Source organism: Pinus tabuliformis, chromosome 1_1 (assembly GCF_031772625.1).
Source record: "Pinus tabuliformis cultivar Carrire ecotype Pingquan chromosome 1_1, CPIR1, whole genome shotgun sequence".
Classification (NCBI taxonomy): Eukaryota; Viridiplantae; Streptophyta; class Pinopsida; order Pinales; family Pinaceae; genus Pinus; species Pinus tabuliformis.
The window spans coordinates 50,508,878-50,529,533 of NC_142297.1; the positions used below are offsets into that span (position 1 = coordinate 50,508,878).

General features: G+C 38.0%; 1 protein-coding gene across 1 annotated transcript in view; it reads right to left on the bottom strand.

Moving 5' to 3' along the window:
- LOC149211521 (nucleolar protein 56-like) overlaps window positions 1–20,656 on the bottom strand; it is a 101,678-nt gene that overhangs the window by 35,530 nt on the left and 45,492 nt on the right. The window contains exons 5-8 of the mRNA XM_089391520.1: window positions 2,465–2,652; window positions 2,102–2,354; window positions 1,858–2,006; window positions 1,581–1,739 (exon numbers count right to left, since the gene is read on the bottom strand). Of these exons, the coding sequence (XP_089247646.1) occupies window positions 1,581–1,739; window positions 1,858–2,006; window positions 2,102–2,354; window positions 2,465–2,652 (749 nt within the window). The remainder of the gene's footprint in view (window positions 1–1,580; window positions 1,740–1,857; window positions 2,007–2,101; window positions 2,355–2,464; window positions 2,653–20,656) is intronic.

Sequence of the window (20,656 nt, forward strand, 5' to 3'; positions counted from 1 at the left end):
GAACCTGAAATATTTGACTTGAACATGACATTGAATGCCATGACTCACCTTAATCTACTTGAGGATGCTACACAACCACTTCCTACTTCTGCAACAACTTCTAACATTCCTGGCGCACGATCGTCTATTCATGATGTAGAGTTGCAATATGTCGATGATGATGATGTAGACCCATTTCATGATATGTAGACACACCTACTCTATATTATCATATTAATAAAGTGATCATTGATGAAACATTCATTTTGTTTTTACTACTACCATCTTTGTATGAGGAAGACGCATCATTTTAGTGTTCAAATCCATAAATTGTCTAATTATTTTAGTTCTAATGTTGTCATTCATGAATGGTTTTGATTTTAAACATCAAATGTATTTTTTAAAATTTTAAAAAATATTATTATATATTTTTGTACTTGCCGTATCCTCGCCGTATCCGGATCCTGGGTTTTCAAAAATCCAACGGATCCGGATCCGTATCCGTATCCTGGTAACTTAGGCTATTTTAGTTGTTTTAAGAAAGAGGATTGTAATTTCATTTTATATACATTTCCATATTTTAATCCTTCCACTGATGCAAATATTTTTCAGTATATATATGAAATATCTTAACCATTAAAAAAAACGATTATAGTTTGCACAACAGCTTCTTTTATCTGTCTCAGACTTAATGGATCCCAGGTTGAGAAGAATATCTGCCACTTTACTATTTGCTAAGAATGATCTTTGTTAGGTGTTTGTGTGTACTTACACTTAAGTAACTGGGGTCAGTATGAGACTTGTGACAACTAATCATAATGTCCTAGCCCAAGGGATCAACTCAATCAATCATCATGGATGTGCCAATGTTGTTGGGCATTTGGCTAGTTCCATGCCAGCAGGTGGTGCCTGATTCAAATGCCCCTGCATTAGGGCCCGGGCTCATTAGTCTACACCAACAGGTTTACCAGGAATGTCATCCATGCAAGTGGGGAAGCAGCTCTTGGATTTACGCACAAATTTTTCCATGGTTCATCATGTTCTATCATTTAATCATTTAAATAGTTAAGTGGTTGATTCAAGTGTATAACATTTATAGCATATTTTAAGCATAAAAACAAGCTTACAGCATAAATCCACCACTCACAAAAAAAATTGAGTCAATGCTAATTGACTGAGTATTCAACAATGTTTGGGAATTAAATTCAAAACAATATAATGATTGGATCAAAAAAATGCAAATGTGCTACCTTTCTGGCCAAAAAGAACAAATTGTTGTCTATGGTTTATATTATTCAAAAACAGAGTCTTTGCAAGCTTAGTTCCATAGTAAATTTAGGCTAGTTAATAACATTAACAATATTAACTCAGAATGTTTACATGGTGTCGATGAGGCTATCCTATGAAATGAAGAGAACAAAAAGGAATTGAACACTTCTTTTCTGAAACAAAGAACAACTACAACAAAATAAAACCACTGCTCTCTATTGACATTCATAAAAAAATACAAACCGCACAGTTGCAAGTGCATGACAGAAAATTTAAAAAAATAAAATACAAAAATAAAAATAAAAATAAAAAAACATACTAGTACCACTTACCTTCTACTTCAGGCAAGTCACCATTTTCCTCATCAGCTTTCTGAATAGCTTCTTGCATAACATCAAGATTCTTCCGAGGAGCAATCCCTTTATCATAAAATTCCAATCTTTCCTCAACCTGTTCTCGAAGTTTTTCACCAAAAATATTTGTATTTGTCTCTGATGTAGGCAATATTAGCTCATTAATATTAAATTGCAAAATCCATATAACAAACTTAGGCCATCAAAATCCAAATATTCTGGTAAGAAAATTTTGAAATGCCAAGCATATACCTACCAGAGAAACAGTCAATACGACTAGCTATAGAACATTTGTTAGCCAGGTAACGAGATATACGCCCCTTATTTCGAGAAGAAGCTCTCCCAATAAAAGATGAATGAAAAATAAGACCATACTTTGGTGTATTTCCACGTGTTTTAAGAGCCCTGACACACATTCAAGTGTCTCAATACACTTTCTCGAAGACAAAGAATTTAGACAGTAAGTAAAAATAACATAAGAGAGAAAATTGCATTGTAACCTGAAAAGAGCCTTCTCAGCGCCCAGAATCTGAAGAGTTGATGCTGGACATTTTGCAAGGTTTGTAAGGCTCCCAGCATGTGAGATCAATCGAGCACCTACCATTTCACCAATCAAAGTTGCAAGATTTGGAGCAATATCATGCATCTTTGACACAAGATAAGAATGGAGCTGCTTCCGATACTCAGAAAGTTCTATAACCCTCTGTGCAAACAGCTCAATATTTATTAAATCAACTGGAGATATGTCTTGACCTGAAATCACAAACATAATGATATCTTGTTATAAGAGAGGCAATTAAACTACAACTGAAACAAACATTACTTGATCTCAGTAAACAAGTATCTGATTAGAGAGTCTGTACCCATGGAAGACTTTGCAGCTTCTATGATATCCTTGGCTTTGTCTTCATCTCCAGTTATTTCTACTAATTCAGGTAATGCATCATCTGATAACGTGGACTTATCCTTCACAAACTTTGCAACTCGTGCATATATATAGTTGTCATTAATAATCTTAACCAGCTCAGGAAAATGCCACGAATACCATTCTCTGCAGATCAACTACTAATGATTTAATTGCTGGAGTATGGAAGTCATCAAATAGGTCATGTAATAAGAACGAATGGGATGATTAACTATAAATATATTCCATCTATCCATAGAATCTATATTGACCAATGAAAGACTTATCACCCTGGCCTGCAAGTAACAAATACAATTTTCCTGGGTCTCTATTATGAAAGACCTAGATAACAAAGCACCATACACTAGAGAGAATTATACAAACTCATTTTATGAACATGTACAATAAATGGATTACAATAAGAGCAAAGCTGACATAAGACTCCAAAATAACAGAGACCTTTTAATACATAAAGATAACAAGAGAAATTTGATTTAAGAATGTAACTCCTTAACATAATCTGCATCTTAAACATTCAGGATGGGAAATTGTTGGCTAAGCTCACAAGTTGATGTCCATTTTTAGCAGTTCACAAGATAGATGATAATAATGGATTTGAACCTTGTTCAATTTCCTCTCAAGACATGGCACTTACTAACTTTACAATAGACTGAGGACGTGGTTAAAGCCTCAATTACCCATCTTCTTGTAATAACCACTATATAGATTTTAGGCTGAAACAATGTAGGGTCAAAATCTTGATAACCAAGATTCTAATAATTATCCAAAAACACTGGGGCAGAGTGTAATGGTAGTCATGTGCATCTCCATGAGGTAGACCTCTCTAGTTCCAATCTCTTACTATGGACATACTACAAGCTCAACTCCCATATTCACTGAAGTATTAAGTCTAGAGTCTAGACAGAATGTATTCTCATGCTCCTATCAAGCAGTCAAGACACCAGAATCAGTGATATTTTTTTGCACAAGTGATATTGTTAATTTTAGGATAACAACGTATGTTCTATGCTTAGAGTAATTTTACTTCTATTTTCTTTATTAGCCCAATATCATATCCAGGATAGCAATCACATCAACATGATAGTAAAATGCAAATAGAACATAAACAATAACAGTAGAAGACAAGCCAACACAAGAGGAAACAAGATATGGCACCAGCCAGGGACAAATCCCAATGTGGGGAAACCCTTGATCAATTCTTCTTATAATTCTTCAAAAGTTTAGCAGAGAGAAAGAGTACAATTTACAACATTCACTTGCCCAATGATCAGTCAAAACAGCAGAAACAGAAAACCCTACCCAGAAAGTCAACATTGGTCAACAGGGCTGAAATTGACCTTCAAAACAGCTCAGTCAACCTTTGTCAACTCGGCCTCCAACAGCAAGATAATGCAGCCCAAAACAGTCTGAAAATAACCAGTCAAATCTGGTCAACAAAAGTCAACACAACAACCTGAATTAAGGCAGTCAACGCTGGTCAACATAGGGGTCAAACTGCTTTGGTTTTTGCGCCAGAACAGCCTGCCCAAACAGAAGTCTCCCTCACAAAATCTAAGTCAAACAGGGCCAACGCTGGTCAAAGTCAGCCTCCTGAAATTTTGGTCAAATCTGGTCAACGCAGCAGCTAGAAAAGACAGTCTTCCTTTCGCCCATGTGGAGAGAGAGGCCCAGAAATCCATACTCAATCAAGATGAGAGAGAAAGATTCAAAAGTTTAGCAGAGAGTACAATTTACAATATTCACTTGCCCAATGATCAGTCAAAACAGCAGAAACAAAAAACCCTACCCAGAAAGTCAACGCTGGTCAACAGGTCTGAAATTGACCTTCAAAACAGTTTGGTCAACCTTGGTCAACTCAGCCTCCAACATCAAGATAATGCAGCCCAAAACAGTCCAAAAATAACCAGTCAAATCTTGTCAACAAAAGTCAACACATCAACCTGAATTAGGGCAGTCAACGCTGGTCAACATAGGGGTCAAACTGCCTCGGTTTTTGTGCCCAAAACAGCGGCCTGCCCAAACAAGTCTCCTTCACAAAACCTAGGTCAAAGAGGGTCAACGCTGGTCAAAGCCAGCCTCATCAAATTTCGGTCAAATCTGGTCAATGCAACAGCGAGAAAAGACAGTCTTCCTTCCGCACATGTGGAGAGAGAGAGGCCCAGAAATCCGTACCCAATCAAGATGAGAGAGAGAGATGAATGAGATGAGATGCCAAAATGAGGAGGACGCACCTTGTATTTATGTGCAAGGTTGAAGGCTGGAGGAGGCTAATTTGATCGCTGGCCGACCTTGACAATTTGTCCACAATCAAAATAAATTCATAACTTCATTTGTACATGTCAAAATGGGATGATCTTTAGATCAGTCCTACACCTCTCAGAAAGAGGAATCCAAGAAAAATATCAGCTGCCTCATAAACGCTGTCCAAAGTGATGTTAGGCCCTAGTTGCCAAATTTAACACTCCCTTTCAACTAGGGAGAACATCTCTTGCCACACTGTTTGACAATCTGTACCATCCTTGTCACTGCACTGCTTTTCTCTACTTTGTTGAACCATGAAGAAAGAAGAAATGATCGAGAATGTATCATACCATTTTCCACTGACCCAAAGTCAGTGTCCAACAACAGAGTGTGTCATACCACTCTTAATTGACTCGTAGTCAGTTTCCATTGATCCTAGATCAATATCAACATCCTATCATAGAGAGTACGGTAGTACACGATGCGTCCATCGGTAATACTATGGTCTCTATCCTCATTTCCCTACTCATTGGCCAGATGAGAGTTACTTCCCATGAGTTCCGGATTGCATAGGTAGGATGTGCCGGCAACAGAAAGTGAACCATTCATCCTGCTCATATGCCATAGGGGAGGGTGAACCACTCAGCCTATGCATATGCCACCATGGGGTATCACAGGGGAAGATGAACCATTCACCTTGAACATAGCACACCACTAGGGGAGGGTGAGTCACCCTATGGTCGCTCATCGCTCCAAGAAGTACCCCAAGCCCCCCAAAGCTCCCAGAGCTCACTATCCATCTCATACAGGACCCTCATAAGAGGGTCTCTCCACGACTCCAAGTCATTCAGGGAAGGTTAAGAATTTGACCTTCCCAAGGGGCTTCGTAATAATATTGGCGACCTGCTCATCGCTCATCAGTGCCAATATGATGGAGCCTTATTGCTTTCCGCTATACCATATCCCGGATGTTGACCACTACTGGTCAACTACCCATGCAGTACACCCCCCTTTTTCTTTGCAAAAAGGGGCAGCACCTGATCAGCGTGTCCATGCCATCCAGCAATCATCAGCAACTTGATCATTTGTGATTGTAAACCCAGTCTGCATGTATAAATTGTAAATAATCTTAGCAGACATGAGTCGTGTATGTGTATTGCCTAGGTGGACCTAACTTTCTAGTGGTAATCTACGTCCCGAAAGGTTTTTTGTCTCACCGATCCATGGATCGGCAGAGTTTTCCTTCAAACCTAACCCCAAAGCCGGGATGGATTTTGTCATTAGAACTTTAGGAGAATCCTAGTGTGTTGATCTGCTAGATTATAGTTGTGTCGCAGAACTGGGTGTTTTGTGAGGGTCTGTATTAAGTGGGTTTGTCCCCTTGAGATGTAAATTGTAAAAAGTCATCATGAAATGTGTCTTGAGGGTTGAAAATGTTTTAAATCCCCTCGTGAGTCCTAAGTCCTAGGTCCTAGGTGATGTTTCCGAAGGATTAGTTTGATGATCCATTTAAAAAAACAAAATAAAATAATAAAATAAAAAATAAATAAAAAAAAAAAAAAAAAATTAAGAAATTTTAAAAATGAAATAAAATAAAAAAATAATAAAAAATTTAAAAATTTAAAAAATTAAATAAATAAAAAATAATAAAAAGTTTAAAAATTTAAAAAATGAAATAAAATAAAAAATTAAAAAATTAAATAAATAATAAAAAATTTAAAAAATTAAATAAATAAAAAATAATAAAAATTTTAAAATTTTAAAAAATTAAATAAAATAATAATATTTTAAGTGAATAAATCGACGGATGAGATCAAGAGATGTCTTGATCCTCATCAACGGTCGAGATCATTTCTACATGGATCATTCGAACTAGCCGTTGGGATCATTTCCTTTATATAGGGTCTTAGGTGGTCATTTCAGATCATTCGATCTGTGAGTCTAAGACTGAAGAAGCTCTCTTGTAAATCTGTTTCTGGTTAATAAAGGAAGACTTTGGGGTCCATATCTTGCTGGTGTTACTCTCTTGGAATGCTGTGAGATCATTTCATTTTCTGCATATGTTATTTTCAGCCATTAATAATAGCTTTTTGTAGAGTATTGTGAGCACAGGTATCTTGTTCACTTGTTGGGGTTTGAGTGTTGTTAGAGTTTCTGAAGTAATGGCAGGTATCTCCATCACTGTTTGAGATCTAGCAGCATTTTTGCCCTCTTTGTTGACGGTTGTTTTGAGCTGTGCAGAAAACATTTTCTGAAGGAATTTTGTGGGCGTTCGGGGAAGTTCTCGGCTGAACCAGCCAACTCCCGCAAGCATTTTTTGTTGAGCCCAGTTGGATTTGATCCTGGGACTATCATTCGGTTTATTTATCTGATTTGCATGAGATATTTTTTTTCTGAAATTCTTCACAGTGAAAACCTCAAATTTTTATTCTTAAAATATTTTTTGTGCTTACTGCTAAATCTGGTTGTTAAGGGGCCAAATTCGTAAATTAATCAGTTGTCTTAGGGTTTCAAATTTAGCTGATCTAGGGTTTTCAAAAATCTGCTTTTCACAATTTTTTTCATTAGGGTTTAGGGTTTTTAGTTTAGTTTCTGGCATACTTCATTTTAGGTTCTCTTTTCTTTTGGCAAGTTACAGGTGCAGGTTCTGAAAAATATCTCAGGGTTTCATGATATAGGGGTTTGCCCTTTTCCTCAGCAGAGTTTTTTAAAGTTCATAAATTGCAATACCTGCGGAAGGAATACTCGGAAAATCTCAAGAGGTCGGTTGTCAACAAATCCATATATCCACACGCAGATAGCAGAAGTGAAAACATGCAATCACGCCGCCGCAACAGGTCCTTGTGATAACAACTTTGTCAGATTGGTGTAATTGTTGTGGCTCCAGCTCATCGTATGTGTTGTGCGTCAACTGTATCAAAAGGTTAACCTTCTCACGAATACATCCTTCAGCGAAAAACAGTTTCAAATCGATCACTGCAAATCTGTCCGTCAACCTCCAACGTGCTCAGCCTGCGGATTTAGTATCGATTGCTAGCAAATCTTTTGTGCAGCGAAGCCATAAAGCAGATCAAAAAGGAAACATTTTCGCTGCTCCTTCTATTCCATCACCTGCAGACAGTTCACACGTCAGGCAGCAAGGAGGTCTCAAATTGATTCAGCAAATCCGATTCAAAACAAAATCATTCCCTGCAGAATTTTTCTCAGTCGAAACCATTCCAAGCACAAACGCTCAGATTAATATTCACGCAAGTTTTATTCTTCTGATGCCAGCAAACGCTAGGCCAGGTAAATCACGCTCAGAGAATCAAATTTCAGAAAGCCGAACAGGTAAAATCGATTCAAGTTTTCCCAAATCACTGCGTCTGCGTCCAGGTAAGTTCCAAATCGATTTTTTTTTCTCCTCAATCCCGCCGTGCGTATCTGCGTGGGCATCGAAGTTTTTCTTTGTTATACGCCAGCGGCAGGGGTTACGGTTCCACTGTGTTTTCTGCTGTCGTAGCCTTGTTTTATTATTTTAGTGGTGTTTTGCTCAGACTTTATTTAGGTTTCTGTATAGTTTCATTTCATGTTAATTCTCTTAGGATTTAACATATTTAGATTTCTTGTAATATATGATTTACGTAGTTTATGTTTTGACTTGGATTCGTATTTAAGATTTAGGTTTAGAGATAGTTAACGTAGATTAGATTTTTCATTAGGTTTTTCAAATGTTAGATTTTTTTTTTTAAATTTCATTTTCATAAAATATATAAAAAATAAAAAAAGGGGTTTCATTTCAATTTTTAGTTAGAGTTTCAATTTCCTTTTGTTTGGACTTTCATTTGTTTTAATTAGATTTGTTTAGATTTTTAGATTTTAAAATCTTTTCATTAAAAATTAAAAATAAAGATATAAAAAATAGTAAAAAGCTTTTATTAAAAAATTTAGGCTTGAGTTTATATTTCTGTATAGTTAGTGTTTTAAATTTTAGTTTGAATAGATTTTAAGCTTTAAGTTTTATTTTTATTTTTATTTTTAGATTTTAAAATATTTTTTTTGAAAAAACATAAAAAATTTCGTGGAAAATTATTTTGCCAGATTCAGTGGTTTTCATGTTATATCTTTCATGCTGAGATCTGAATTTTCAAGTCGAGATACGAAATTGATATCTAGTTAATGATTTACGATTCTCGTGGTGGTTTAAAGCATTCATCTTTCAAAAATTTCAGTTGTTGGATATCGTTTTGGTCATTTTAAGAGCATTTTGATTTAGCTGATGACAAATGATTGATGTTCACAGTTCATGTTTCTATATCATCTAACAAGTAATCGTTTTAACCACAATCTCTTAAGGCACTGGTCTGCTAAATTAAATAAATCTTTTAGTGCTTATCTTAATCATATCTCGTGTCTCCCAACCAACTGGTCGACAGTTGGTCTCATCATCTCACAGGGACTACCCCCCTTAGCCGCGGGAGACAGGCTTAAACGGAGGGATCGGGGATCAGAGTGACAGCCCCCGGTCTGAGCGTTGTCGTGTCAATTCGCGCGACAACATTTTTTGGCGCTGTTGCCGGGGAAATTGTTTTCTCGGCATTTCATCATATTTTCATCATTCATCGTTCATCTGTCTATCATTCGTTTGAGCCGGCAACGCCAACATTTTTTGGCGTCGTTGCCGGGGATACTTTTTCTCTGCGTTTCAACGACAAATCATTTTTCTCATTTCTTATCTCTTCATCTAGCCCGGCAACGCCAACATTTTTTGGCGTCGTTGCCAGGGACATTTTATTCTCGGCGTTTCAACGACAATCATCATTTTCTTATCTTTTCATCTGGCCTGGCAACGCCAACATTTTTTGGCACCGTTGCCGAGGATACTTTTTCTCGGTGTTTCAAACGACAAATCATTTTTCTCATTTCTTATCTCTTCATCTGGCCCGGCAACGCCAACACTTTTTGGCGCCGTTGCCGAGGACAGAGTTTTTCTGTTCCTGGAATTTCATCGACATTCATCTTCTCATCTTTCTCATCTCTCATTTGAGCTGGCAGATTCAACCTTTGGGGTTATCATTTGGATCTTTCATTGCCTTATCAGTGTCTCTTCGGTGTGTTTCTTGTTTGGGTGGCGACTCCACTTTCTCATTTTTCCCAGACAAGAAGCTTCCCTCATATCTGCTTGTGATTACTTTTTGGATCCTAGAATCAGATTCATTGTTCAAGTGGCGACTCCACTTCTTTCATCTCTTAATTTTCTTGAGCAGAAATCTCTTTCTATCATCCATCTGATCCCTTACTGTTCATCATGGATTATTCATGTAAACCATGTCATTTTACTGATAATCTCCATGATCTTCCGAAAGAGGCCATTTCTAAATTATTTAAGTTCTCGGGTGGTGATTCGGTCACTGTTGGAAAGCATTTAAACATGTTTACTTGTGTAATGATCTTATATTGTAGATTTCCTCAATATAATCATGAAGATTTCAAGATGCGTCTATTTGTCCATTCTTTAGAGGGTGATGCCTTGAATTGGTTTAATAATTTTCCTAATGATTTTTTCACTTCTTTACAAGACATTCTCAATGCTTTTAAAGATAGATATGATAGTCCAAACAGCTTGCCTTCTACCTCTAAAATTGTGCAACAGAATGAAAGTAATTTGATAAGAGGTCCAGCTGAAAGATCCCAAGACGATTCATCATGTCAGAATGTGTCATCCACCGGAAATATTGCAGATCAAGTTCATGATAGTGAAAAATCAGGGACAAATGACAATGAAAGGGAAGAGCAAAAACAAATTTTACGAGATCTAATGATGCTGGTAAGAAATATGGAAATCAATCAAACTAATTATGTCAATGATGTGAAAACTTTATGCACCCACCTGGAAAAACGTAATAGGGAGATTGAAGTCACGCAAAATCAGCATGCTAAGGAAATTGAGGCCATGAAAACTAAATATGAAACAGAAATTAGAAGCATGCAAAGCAAGATGTCAGTCTTAAAGGAAAATATGGTGACCATGAAAGTTGATCATGATAGGGAAATTGACTCTATGCAAAACAAGCTATTAACCATGGATGAGGAAATGACCATCATGACGTTCAATCATAATAATCAAGTGGCTGACATGCAAGCGAACCATAAAGAAGAAATAAATTTTATGCAGCATTGCTTGATGGACATAAAGGAAAAGAATGTTAAAGTAATGCAAGAACACCATGCCAGACAAATCAGTGCTACAAAGGTTAAACACTGTAGTCAATTGGATGCCATTAAAATACAAGTTCAAAGGTTTCAGCAACTGGCAGAGGATAAGAGAAACCAGCAAACATCAACAGATCAGGAGTCTTCTCATTTGCTGCAACAAGATTCATCTTATTATGACGAGGTTATTGATTCGATTGAAAGATGGTTGATTGAAGGTGATCCGGATAGACTTAAGAATGATAAAGATCAGATGCGGGCTAAAGAAAGACATATCACGCATACTTCATCTGATAGTTTTGAAACAGAAAGTTCCAGGTCATCAGTAATTGAACCTGCCAGAAAGAAAAAGCGTAAGAGAAAGAAAAAAAGAAGAAGATTTGACGCATGAGACGGCCGTGAGCAGCTTGATTTTCGGATAGGAAAGAATCCTACCATATGCAAAATTGACATGGCACATCCGACAAGCAGCCAACAGATTTGCCTGAAAGCAGGCAAATGCTCAGTATGCACTATATTGAACACATCTGATGTCGTAGGGCATCCTTTGTATCGTATTTCTAACCCTACTCCTTGTTTTTTCCGCATTTTTATTTCTGTTTTAGGATTAGATTTGCTTTTCTAGATTAGTTAATAAATGAAGAGCTTTTATCTTTCTTGTGCTTAATGTATATGATGATTTTTGGATGGACGCTACTTATTTTTGTGATGTATGGATGCAGATTCTGGATTCTCACATTCCTGCAAGCAGCAACGTGTCCCCAAGTAGAGCCAGATGTTGACCACTACTGGTCAACTACCCATGCAGTACACCCCCCTTTTTCTTTGCAAAAAGGGGCAGCACCTGATCAGCGTGTCCGTGCCATCTAGCAATCATCAGCAACTTGATCATTTGTGATTGTAAACCCAGTCTGCATGTATGAATTGTAAATAATCTTAGCAGACATGAGTCGTGTATGTGTATTGCCTAGGTGGACCTAACTTTCTAGTGGTAATCTACGTCCCGGAAGGTTTTTTGTCTCACCGATCCATGGATCGGCAGAGTTTTCCTTCAAACCTGACCCCAAAGCCGGGATGGATTTTGTCATTAGAACTTTAGGAGAATCCTAGTGTGTTGATCTGCTAGATTATAGTTGTGTCGCAGAACTGGGTGTTTTGTGAGGGTCTGTATTAAGTGGGTTTGTCCCCTTGAGATGTAAATTGTAAAAAGTCATCATGAAATGTATCTTGAGGGTTGAAAATGTTTTAAATCCCCTCGTGAGTCCTAAGTCCTAGGTCCTAGGTGATGTTTCCGAAGGCTTAGTTCGATGATCCATTTAAAAAAACGAAATAAAATAATAAAATAAAATAAATAAATAAAAATTAAGAAATTTAGAAATTTAGAAAATGAAATAAAATAAAAAATAATAAAAAAATTAAAAATTAAAAAATTAAATAATAAAAAAATTAAAAATTTAAAAAATAAAATAAAATAAAAAATTAAATAAATAATAAAATATTAAATAAATAAAAAATAATAAAAAATTTAAAAAATTAAATAAAATAATAATATTTTAAGTGAATAAATCGACGGATGAGATCAAGAGATGTCTTGATCCTCATCAACGGTCGAGATCATTTCTACATGGATCATTCGAACTAGCCGTTGGGATCATTTCCTTTATATAGGGTCTTAGGTGGTCATTTCAGATCATTCGATCTGTGAGTCTAAGACTGAAGAAGCTCTCTTGTAAATCTGTTTCTGGTTAATAAAGGAAGACTTTGGGGTCCATATCTTGCTGGTGTTACTCTCTTGGAATGCTGTGAGATCATTTCATTTTCTGCATATGTTATTTTCAGCCATTAATAATAGCTTTTTGTAGAGTATTGTAAGCACAGGTATCTTGTTCACTTGCTGGGGTTTGAGTGTTGTTAGGGTTTCTGAAGTAATGGCAGGTATCTCCATCACTGTTTGAGATCTAGCAACATTTTTGCCCTCTTTGTTGACGGTTGTTTTGAGCTGTGCAGAAAACATTTTCTGAAGGAATTTTGTGGGCGTTCGGGGAAGTTCTCGGCTGAACCAGCCAACTCCCGCAAGCATTTTTTGTTGAGCCTAGTTGGATTTGATCCTGGGTCTATCATTCGGTTTATTTATCTGATTTGCATGAGATATTTTTTTTCTGAAATTCTTCACAATGAAAACCTCAATTTTTTATTCTTAAAATATTTTTTGTGCTTACTGCTAAATCTGGCTGTTAAGGGGCCAAATTTGTAAATTAATCAACTGTCTTAGGGTTTCAAATTTAGCTGATCTAGGGTTTTCAAAAATCTGCTTTTCACAATTTTTTTCATTAGGGTTTAGGGTTTTTAGTTTAGTTTCTGGCATACTTCATTTTAGGTTCTCTTTTCTTTTGGCAGGTTACAAGTACAGGTTCTGAAAAATATCTCAGGGTTTCATGATATAGGGGTTTGCCCTTTTCCTCAGCAGCGTTTTTTAAAGTTCATAAATTGCAATACCTGCGGAAGGAATACTCGGAAAATCTCAAAAGGTCGGTTGTCAACAAATCCATATATCCACACGCAGATAGCAGAAGTGAAAACATGAAATCACGCCGCCGCAACAGGTCCTTGTGATAACAACTTTGTCAGATTGGTGTAATTGCTGTGGCTCCAGCTCATCGTATGTGTTGTGCGTCAGCTGTATCAAAAGGTTAACCTTCTCACGAATACATCCTTCAGCAAAAAACAGTTTCAAATCGATGACTGCAAATCTGTCCGTCAGCCTCCAACGTGCTCAGCCTGCGGATTTAGTATCGATTGCCAGCAAATCTTTTGTGCAGCGAAGCCATAAAGCAGATCAAAAAGGAAACATTTTCGCTGCTCCTATTCCATCACCTGCAGACAGTTCACACGTCAGGCAGCAAGGAGGTCTCAAATCGATTCAGCAAATCCGATTCAAAACAAAATCATTCCCTGCAGAATTTTTCTCAGTCGAAACCATTCCAAGCACAAACGCTCAGATTAATATTCACGCGAGTTTTATTCTTCTGATGCCAGCAAACGCTAGGCCAGGTAAATCACGCTCAGAGAATCAAATTTCAGAAAGCCGAACAGGTAAAATCGATTCAAGTTTTCCCAAATCACTACGTCTGCGTCCAGGTAAGTTCCAAATCGATTTTTTTTTCTCCTCAATCCCGTCGTGCGTATCTGCGTGGGCATCGAAGTTTTTCTTTGTTATACGCCGGCAGCAGGGGTTACGGTTCCACTGTGTTTTCCGCTGTCGTAGCCTTGTTTTATTATTTTAGTGTTGTTTTGCTCAGACTTTATTTAGGTTTTTGTATAGTTTCATTTCATGTTAATTCTCTTAGGATTTAACATATTTAGATTTCTTGTAATATATGATTTACGTAGTTTATGTTTTGACTTGGATTCGTATTTAAGATTTAGGTTTAGAGATAGTTAACGTAGATTAGATTTTTCATTAGGTTTTTCAAATGTTAGATTTTTTTTTTTAAATTTTCATTTTCATAAAATATATAAAAAATAAAAAAAAGGGGTTTCATTTCAATTTTTAGTTAGAGTTTCAATTTCCTTTTGTTTGGACTTTCATTTGTTTTAATTAGATTTGTTTAGATTTTTAGATTTTAAAATCTTTTCATTAAAAATTAAAAAAAAAAAAAGATATAAAAAATAGTAAAAAGCTTTTATTTAAAAATTTAGGCTTGAGTTTATATTTCTGTATAGTTAGTGTTTTAAATTTTAGTTTGAATAGATTTTAAGCTTTAAGTTTTATTTTTAGATTTTAAAATATTTTTTTTGAAAAAACATAAAAAAATTCGTGGAAAATTATTTTGCCAGATTCAGTGTTTTCATGTTATATCTTTCATGCTGAGATCTGAATTTTCAAGTCGAGATACGAAATTGATATCTAGTTAATGATTTACGATTCTCGTGGTGGTTTAAAGCATTCATCTTTCAAAAATTTCAGTTGTTGGATATCATTTTGGTCATTTTAAGAGCATTGTGATTTAGCTGATGACAAATGATTGATGTTCACAGTTCATGTTTCTATATCATCTAACAAGTAATCGTTTTAACCACAATCTCTTAAGGCACTGGTCTGCTAAATTAAATAAATCTTTTAGTGCTTATCTTAATCGTATCTCGTGTCTCCCAACCAACTGGTCGACAGTTGGTCTCATCATCTCACAGGGACTACCCCCCTTAGCCGCAGAGAAAGGCTTAAACGGAGTGATCGTGGATCAGAGTGACAGCCCCCGGTCTGAGCGTTGTCGTGTCAATTCGCGCGACAACACCGGATAAAGTGGTACCTGATATCAATATGCTTGGAGCGATCATGAAACACGGGATTCTCATAAAGACGAATCCCACTCTGGTTGTCACAGAAAATCACGGTGGTATCCAGCACACGTCCAAACAGTTCACTAAAGATCTTCCTCAACCAGATAGCTTCACAAGAGTCCAAACCAATAGCAATGTATTCAACCTCAGCGGTCCTTAAAGCAACCGACTTTTGCTTCCTGCTCATCCATGATATTGAAACAGAACCTAGAGAGAAGCAACATCCTGATGTGCTTTTGCGATCAACCACACTGCCAGCCCAATCTACATCTGTTAAAATTGGCAACTAGGGCCAAATTCCACTTTGGACAACTCCTATGGGAAAGGTAATTGCAGCATTGAATTCCTCTCTTCGAGAATACCAAAATCGATATAAAGATTGTCTGAATTGGTCAAGCAAAAGTGTATTATTTAATTTTTGAATTATCTCATAGAATTATTATGGTTGGCCTCTCCTACATGTTGGCTCATCAAGCCCAATGGACTCGTCTCTTGTCCCCATCGAATACTATATATAGAAGTGCTCCATCACACTATGTCATATACTTATCACTCATTACTCTCTTTGAAATGACCGCAGAAGTAAGGATACCTCCAGCGAAGAAGGAAGGGATAGTTTGATGTCTTATTTGGGCTGCCTAATGGGCCGAATTCCTTACGCTGGAGGCCGTGTCTGTAAAAGGCAAGTTTGGATTTATACGAGGATTGTTTTGGGCTCCATTATCTCCTATCACAGATCTGAGTTCTCGTGAAGACCAACTGCAGGCATAAGGAGGGTTTAGGTGTGAGTTTGTGGTGTAAAAACCCTCTCCTTGGTGAGCCGCATCTTCAAGGAGCCTACCACATGCTAGCCGCTGGCATTAACCTGCATTATCCTATTTAACAAAGGGATTGGACGATCATCATATACCCTAGTTAACCGCAGACCTATCTTGATGAAGGCAGGTTGTCATGAAGGTTGTTTGTGGGTTGAAATAAGTAGAGTCTTGTACTGGAGGAAGGACAAAATTTTCATGAAGAGAGATTGTAGGAGAAGGGTGTTTTGGATGTGATTTTAAGGGCTGTTGCAATATGTCACAAGCCCTAACCAGGGGCAACAGAGGCAGTACAGAAATGATATGATCTGCAGTCCAAGCCTCTTCAACTGTATGACATCAGGAACAACTCGACTGTTTCATAATTTCATTTGTGATTGGGCCATCTATTGATCTAAGGGTTGTGCATCTGTATGTTCAAATTGGCAAGTCATTTTTGACTTTTATTGTACTCTCTCTCTCTCTCTGCACATTTGATTCTAATAATAAGAAGAATTAATCAAGGGTTTTCCCATCTTGGGGTTTTTGAATTTTTCCCTAGCTTGCGCCATATTCTCATGTTCTCTTGTCTTGGCTCATCTTCAGCATTTTTCGTTTATGTTCTTTCTTCAGTCACTGTCCATAATGATTTATGTGATTGCAAATTAAATGGGTTAATATGGAACTTTGAAGTAACTGTCCTAAGCAAAGAACATGTTAAAAATTAACATGGTATCGGAGCTCAGGAGAGGACATGCCCAAGCAAGAGTAAAAGAAAAAGCAATCACAAGGAGAAGTTTATTGACAAATCTCCTCCCTCTGCAAAATAAGACAACATGAAATGGACTATGAGTGCACATTTGTTGTGTCTATCTTGCTAGAAGAAAAGGGTCTCGAAATCTTCAAATGGAAGCAGAGGGAGAAACCTTTTGGGAAGCCCTGATCAGTGACTAAATTACAGTCTAATGAGTAAAGATCAAGTACCCATGATCCCTGTGCTAGAAGTCGAAGAAGATAGTCAAATTGCCATTTAAAGTTGAGCATCTTATCAAAGGAAGCGTTCTGATATGAGAAGTGATCCAAATCCATTCAAGTGACCAATCCTGACCTGCTAATGGACTATAGCTCGCATCTGTTTCAGGTCTATGACTCGTATACCTCAGAAGGGATCTGTGTCAGAGATAATCCCTCCATTCAAGATTCATTTTCCCTGCTACATATAAATTCGGATGATCACAATACCTTCAGAATTTGAGTATCAAGTTTCTCCGAGAACAATATAGAACTTTGTGTCCCTCTTTTAGAACAATCCTTTAACAACATCAGGACTTTGCATACAAACTTCATGAGCCAATGGAACTTTACAGAGGAACATCATTGTTGAAATTTGATACCGGAGGACAGGTGGTTCCCTAAGGCTTTGATCTTTGGCCTAGGGAAAAGTGTCCAAAAGAATTTAATTTTTCTCCTAAAGTGACTTTATAATTTTATAAAGTTAAATCTAATTTAAAAGTGACTTTAAGTGATAAAGTTATTAAGTCTAATTTTAAAGTGACTTTTATAAAGTCAATGAAAAATTAGAAAGGAAAAGTGACTTTGGAAATAAATGACTAAGTGGGTCTTTATTAAAGTGGGGTGAATTAAAAAATAGAAAAGTGAGATTTAAATGAGCATTTAATCTCAACCATTGATCTAAATCTATTTCAGCCATTGGATTTAGAGATCACCCAAAAGTCACTTGGAGTTATATTAAAGGAGGAAAAGGAGGAAAAGGTCATTCATTCTTTCATGAGCAGATTGGGAGAAGGAGAGCAAGAGAGCAAGAGAGATTTCTGAGCAGGAAGGAGAAGGAGACAGCAGCTTGGCACACATTCCAAGGCAGCAGTTGAGCAGATTTGTACAGCTGATTCAGCACATAGTGAAAGGCAGATTTTTGCACAAAAATCGAGGAGCAGTTTGCTGATTTTTCTGCACACAAAACGGAGGTCGTACAGCATTTATTGCTGTCCTGTTTGCTGTAATTTCCAGATTGCTGTGAGGCACGGGAAAGGAGATAAGTTGTAAATTTGCTTGCTGATTTTTTGCTGAATAATTCTCACTGTAAAAAAACAATTTTCAGAAATAAAGAAGAGCTCTCAAACTGGTTTTCCCCAAGAGTTGTAGGGGGTTTTTCCAGGGTCAAGTTGACCAAAAATATCAGTGTTTTAATGTGTTTTAATGGCTGTTTTTAATTGCTGATTTTTATTTCTGCAATTTCCAGCATTCTGAAAAATTTCCAGAATTTGTGTTTTCAGCCATATTTTTTTTTTCAGTCTGTTAAATGTATGGTTATGGGAATGGGCATTTAACTACATGGGAGAAATAAGGTGAAACTGAAAACCGGGGTGGGAAAACAGAAATTTTTACATGGTATCGGAGCTTGAGTGCTGAAGGGCAGTTTGGGACAACAAAAAGAAAAATTACAGTTGCTGATTTTTCACTCAGAAAATTCCAGCAAGCTGATTTTTTTCATAAACAGCAGTTTTATCTTTACTACAGCAGTGCTATTTTTTCAGTTTTAGGACAGCAGGATGTCATTGGGATTGAGGGTGGAGGATAGGCTGGATGGGCATATAAATTACAGCGTTTGGAAGGAGAGAATGCAGAGTATCTTTGAGGAGGCAGAAGTCTGGGATATCATGGTGCATACCACACAGAACCCTGTTGTTGTGCCCACTGATGTTACTCAGTTGGCTGAGTATAAAAAGAAGAACAATAAGGGTAAGAGGCTGATTCTAGACGGAATCAAAGACCATTGCATTCCTCATGTGAGAGGAAAGAGCAATGCCCATGAGATGTGGACAGCATTGTCCAATCTCTACCAGAGTACCAATGAGAACCGGAAGATGGTCCTGAAGGAGAAGCTGAAGAACATTAAGATGGGGAATGATAGTGCAGCTGGATATCTCACAAAGATTACCAATGTGAGAGATGAGTTGGCAGCGATTGGAGAGGCCATTCCACCCACTGAGTTGGTGCGGATTGCAGTGAATGGCCTCCCCCGTTCATGGTTGAACTTTGCTGATGGGGTTTGTGCACGTGAGACCCTTCCCACATGGGAGAGGTTTTGGGATGATTGCATTCAGACAGAGATCAGGAAAGGACAGCTTGGGGCAGCCAAGCCAGTTGAGCAGGATGAGGATGTAGCACTGGTGGCAGGAGGCAAGAAAGGTAAAGGGAAGAAGCAGGCTTCCACAAGCAGTGGTGGGGGCAAAGGCAAAGGTAAAGGTAAACAGGGGAACACACAGAAGGACTATTCCAAGGTGAAGTGTTGGAATTGTCAAAAGATGGGACACTATGCAGTTGTGTGTCCGGAGAAGAAGAAGAAGAAGGGGAAGAACCAGGACGTAGCAGCTTCAGCAGAGATTGAGGACTTTGCTGGTCGTTTTGACCGAGAGTTTGCGTTCACTACGTGTGAGTCCTCTAGTACAGGATCACCTGCCACACAGGTTCAGAGGGAGCATGCTTTTCCCTCGATTAGCGGAGCATCTACAGGTATCTGGTATGTGGACAGTGGGGCTTCACGTCACATGACAGGAGTCCGGGAGTACTTCTCAGAGCTTTCAGAGAGTGGCACTGATATTGAGGTAGTACTCGGTGATGACAGAGTTGTTAGAGCAGTCGGGGTGGGGACAGTGACATTTCAGAGGGAGTCCAAACCTCCCTTGAAGGTGTCAGAGGTTCTTTATGTGCCAGGGACGAGGAAGAACCTCATATCCGTCTCAGCTTTGGAGGACAGAGGATATGACGTACTGTTCAGGGGAGGACAGGTGTTGATGTATCCCAGGGGCACTCCAGCTGATTCAGCTAGAGTGATAGGTGTACGCCATGCAAAGGTGTACAAGTTTGCATTCCAGCCCCTTTTGGCATTGAGTAGTAGTACCGACAGCAGAGCTAGCAGTTCTGAGCTGTGTGAGATTTGGCACCGCAGGATGGGACACATGTATCATGGAGCCTTGAGGACATTGCGGGAGATCACTACAGGTGTGCCAGATTTCAGTACTGATCACTTTGATACTTGCAGAGGTTGTGCGATGGGCAAATTTGCCAAATCCCCTTTTCCCAGCAGTGACAGCAGAGCGACGGGGATACTTGATTTGATTCATTCCGATGTGAGCGGTCGGATGTCTCATGTTTCCTTGAGTGGATATGAGTACTATGTGTTATTCATTGATGATCACTCCAGGAGGACCTGGATTTATTTTTTGAAGACCAAGAGTGAGGTCTTCAAGCGGTTTCAGGAGTTCAGAGCTCTTGTGGAGACTCAGACAGGTCGAAAGATCAAGTCCTTGAGGTCGGACAATGGAGGAGAGTACACCCTTGGAGAGTTTGTTGACTATTGTGCGGAGGCAGGCATTAGGAGGGAGTTCACTGTTCCTTACAACCCCCAGCAGAACGGGGTTGCGGAGAGGAAGAACAGATCCATCATAGAGGCTGCCAAAGCTATGTTACATGATCAGGGGTTGCCATTGTTCTTGTGGGCAGAGGCCTGCAACACAGCTGTTTACTTGCAGAACAGGAGT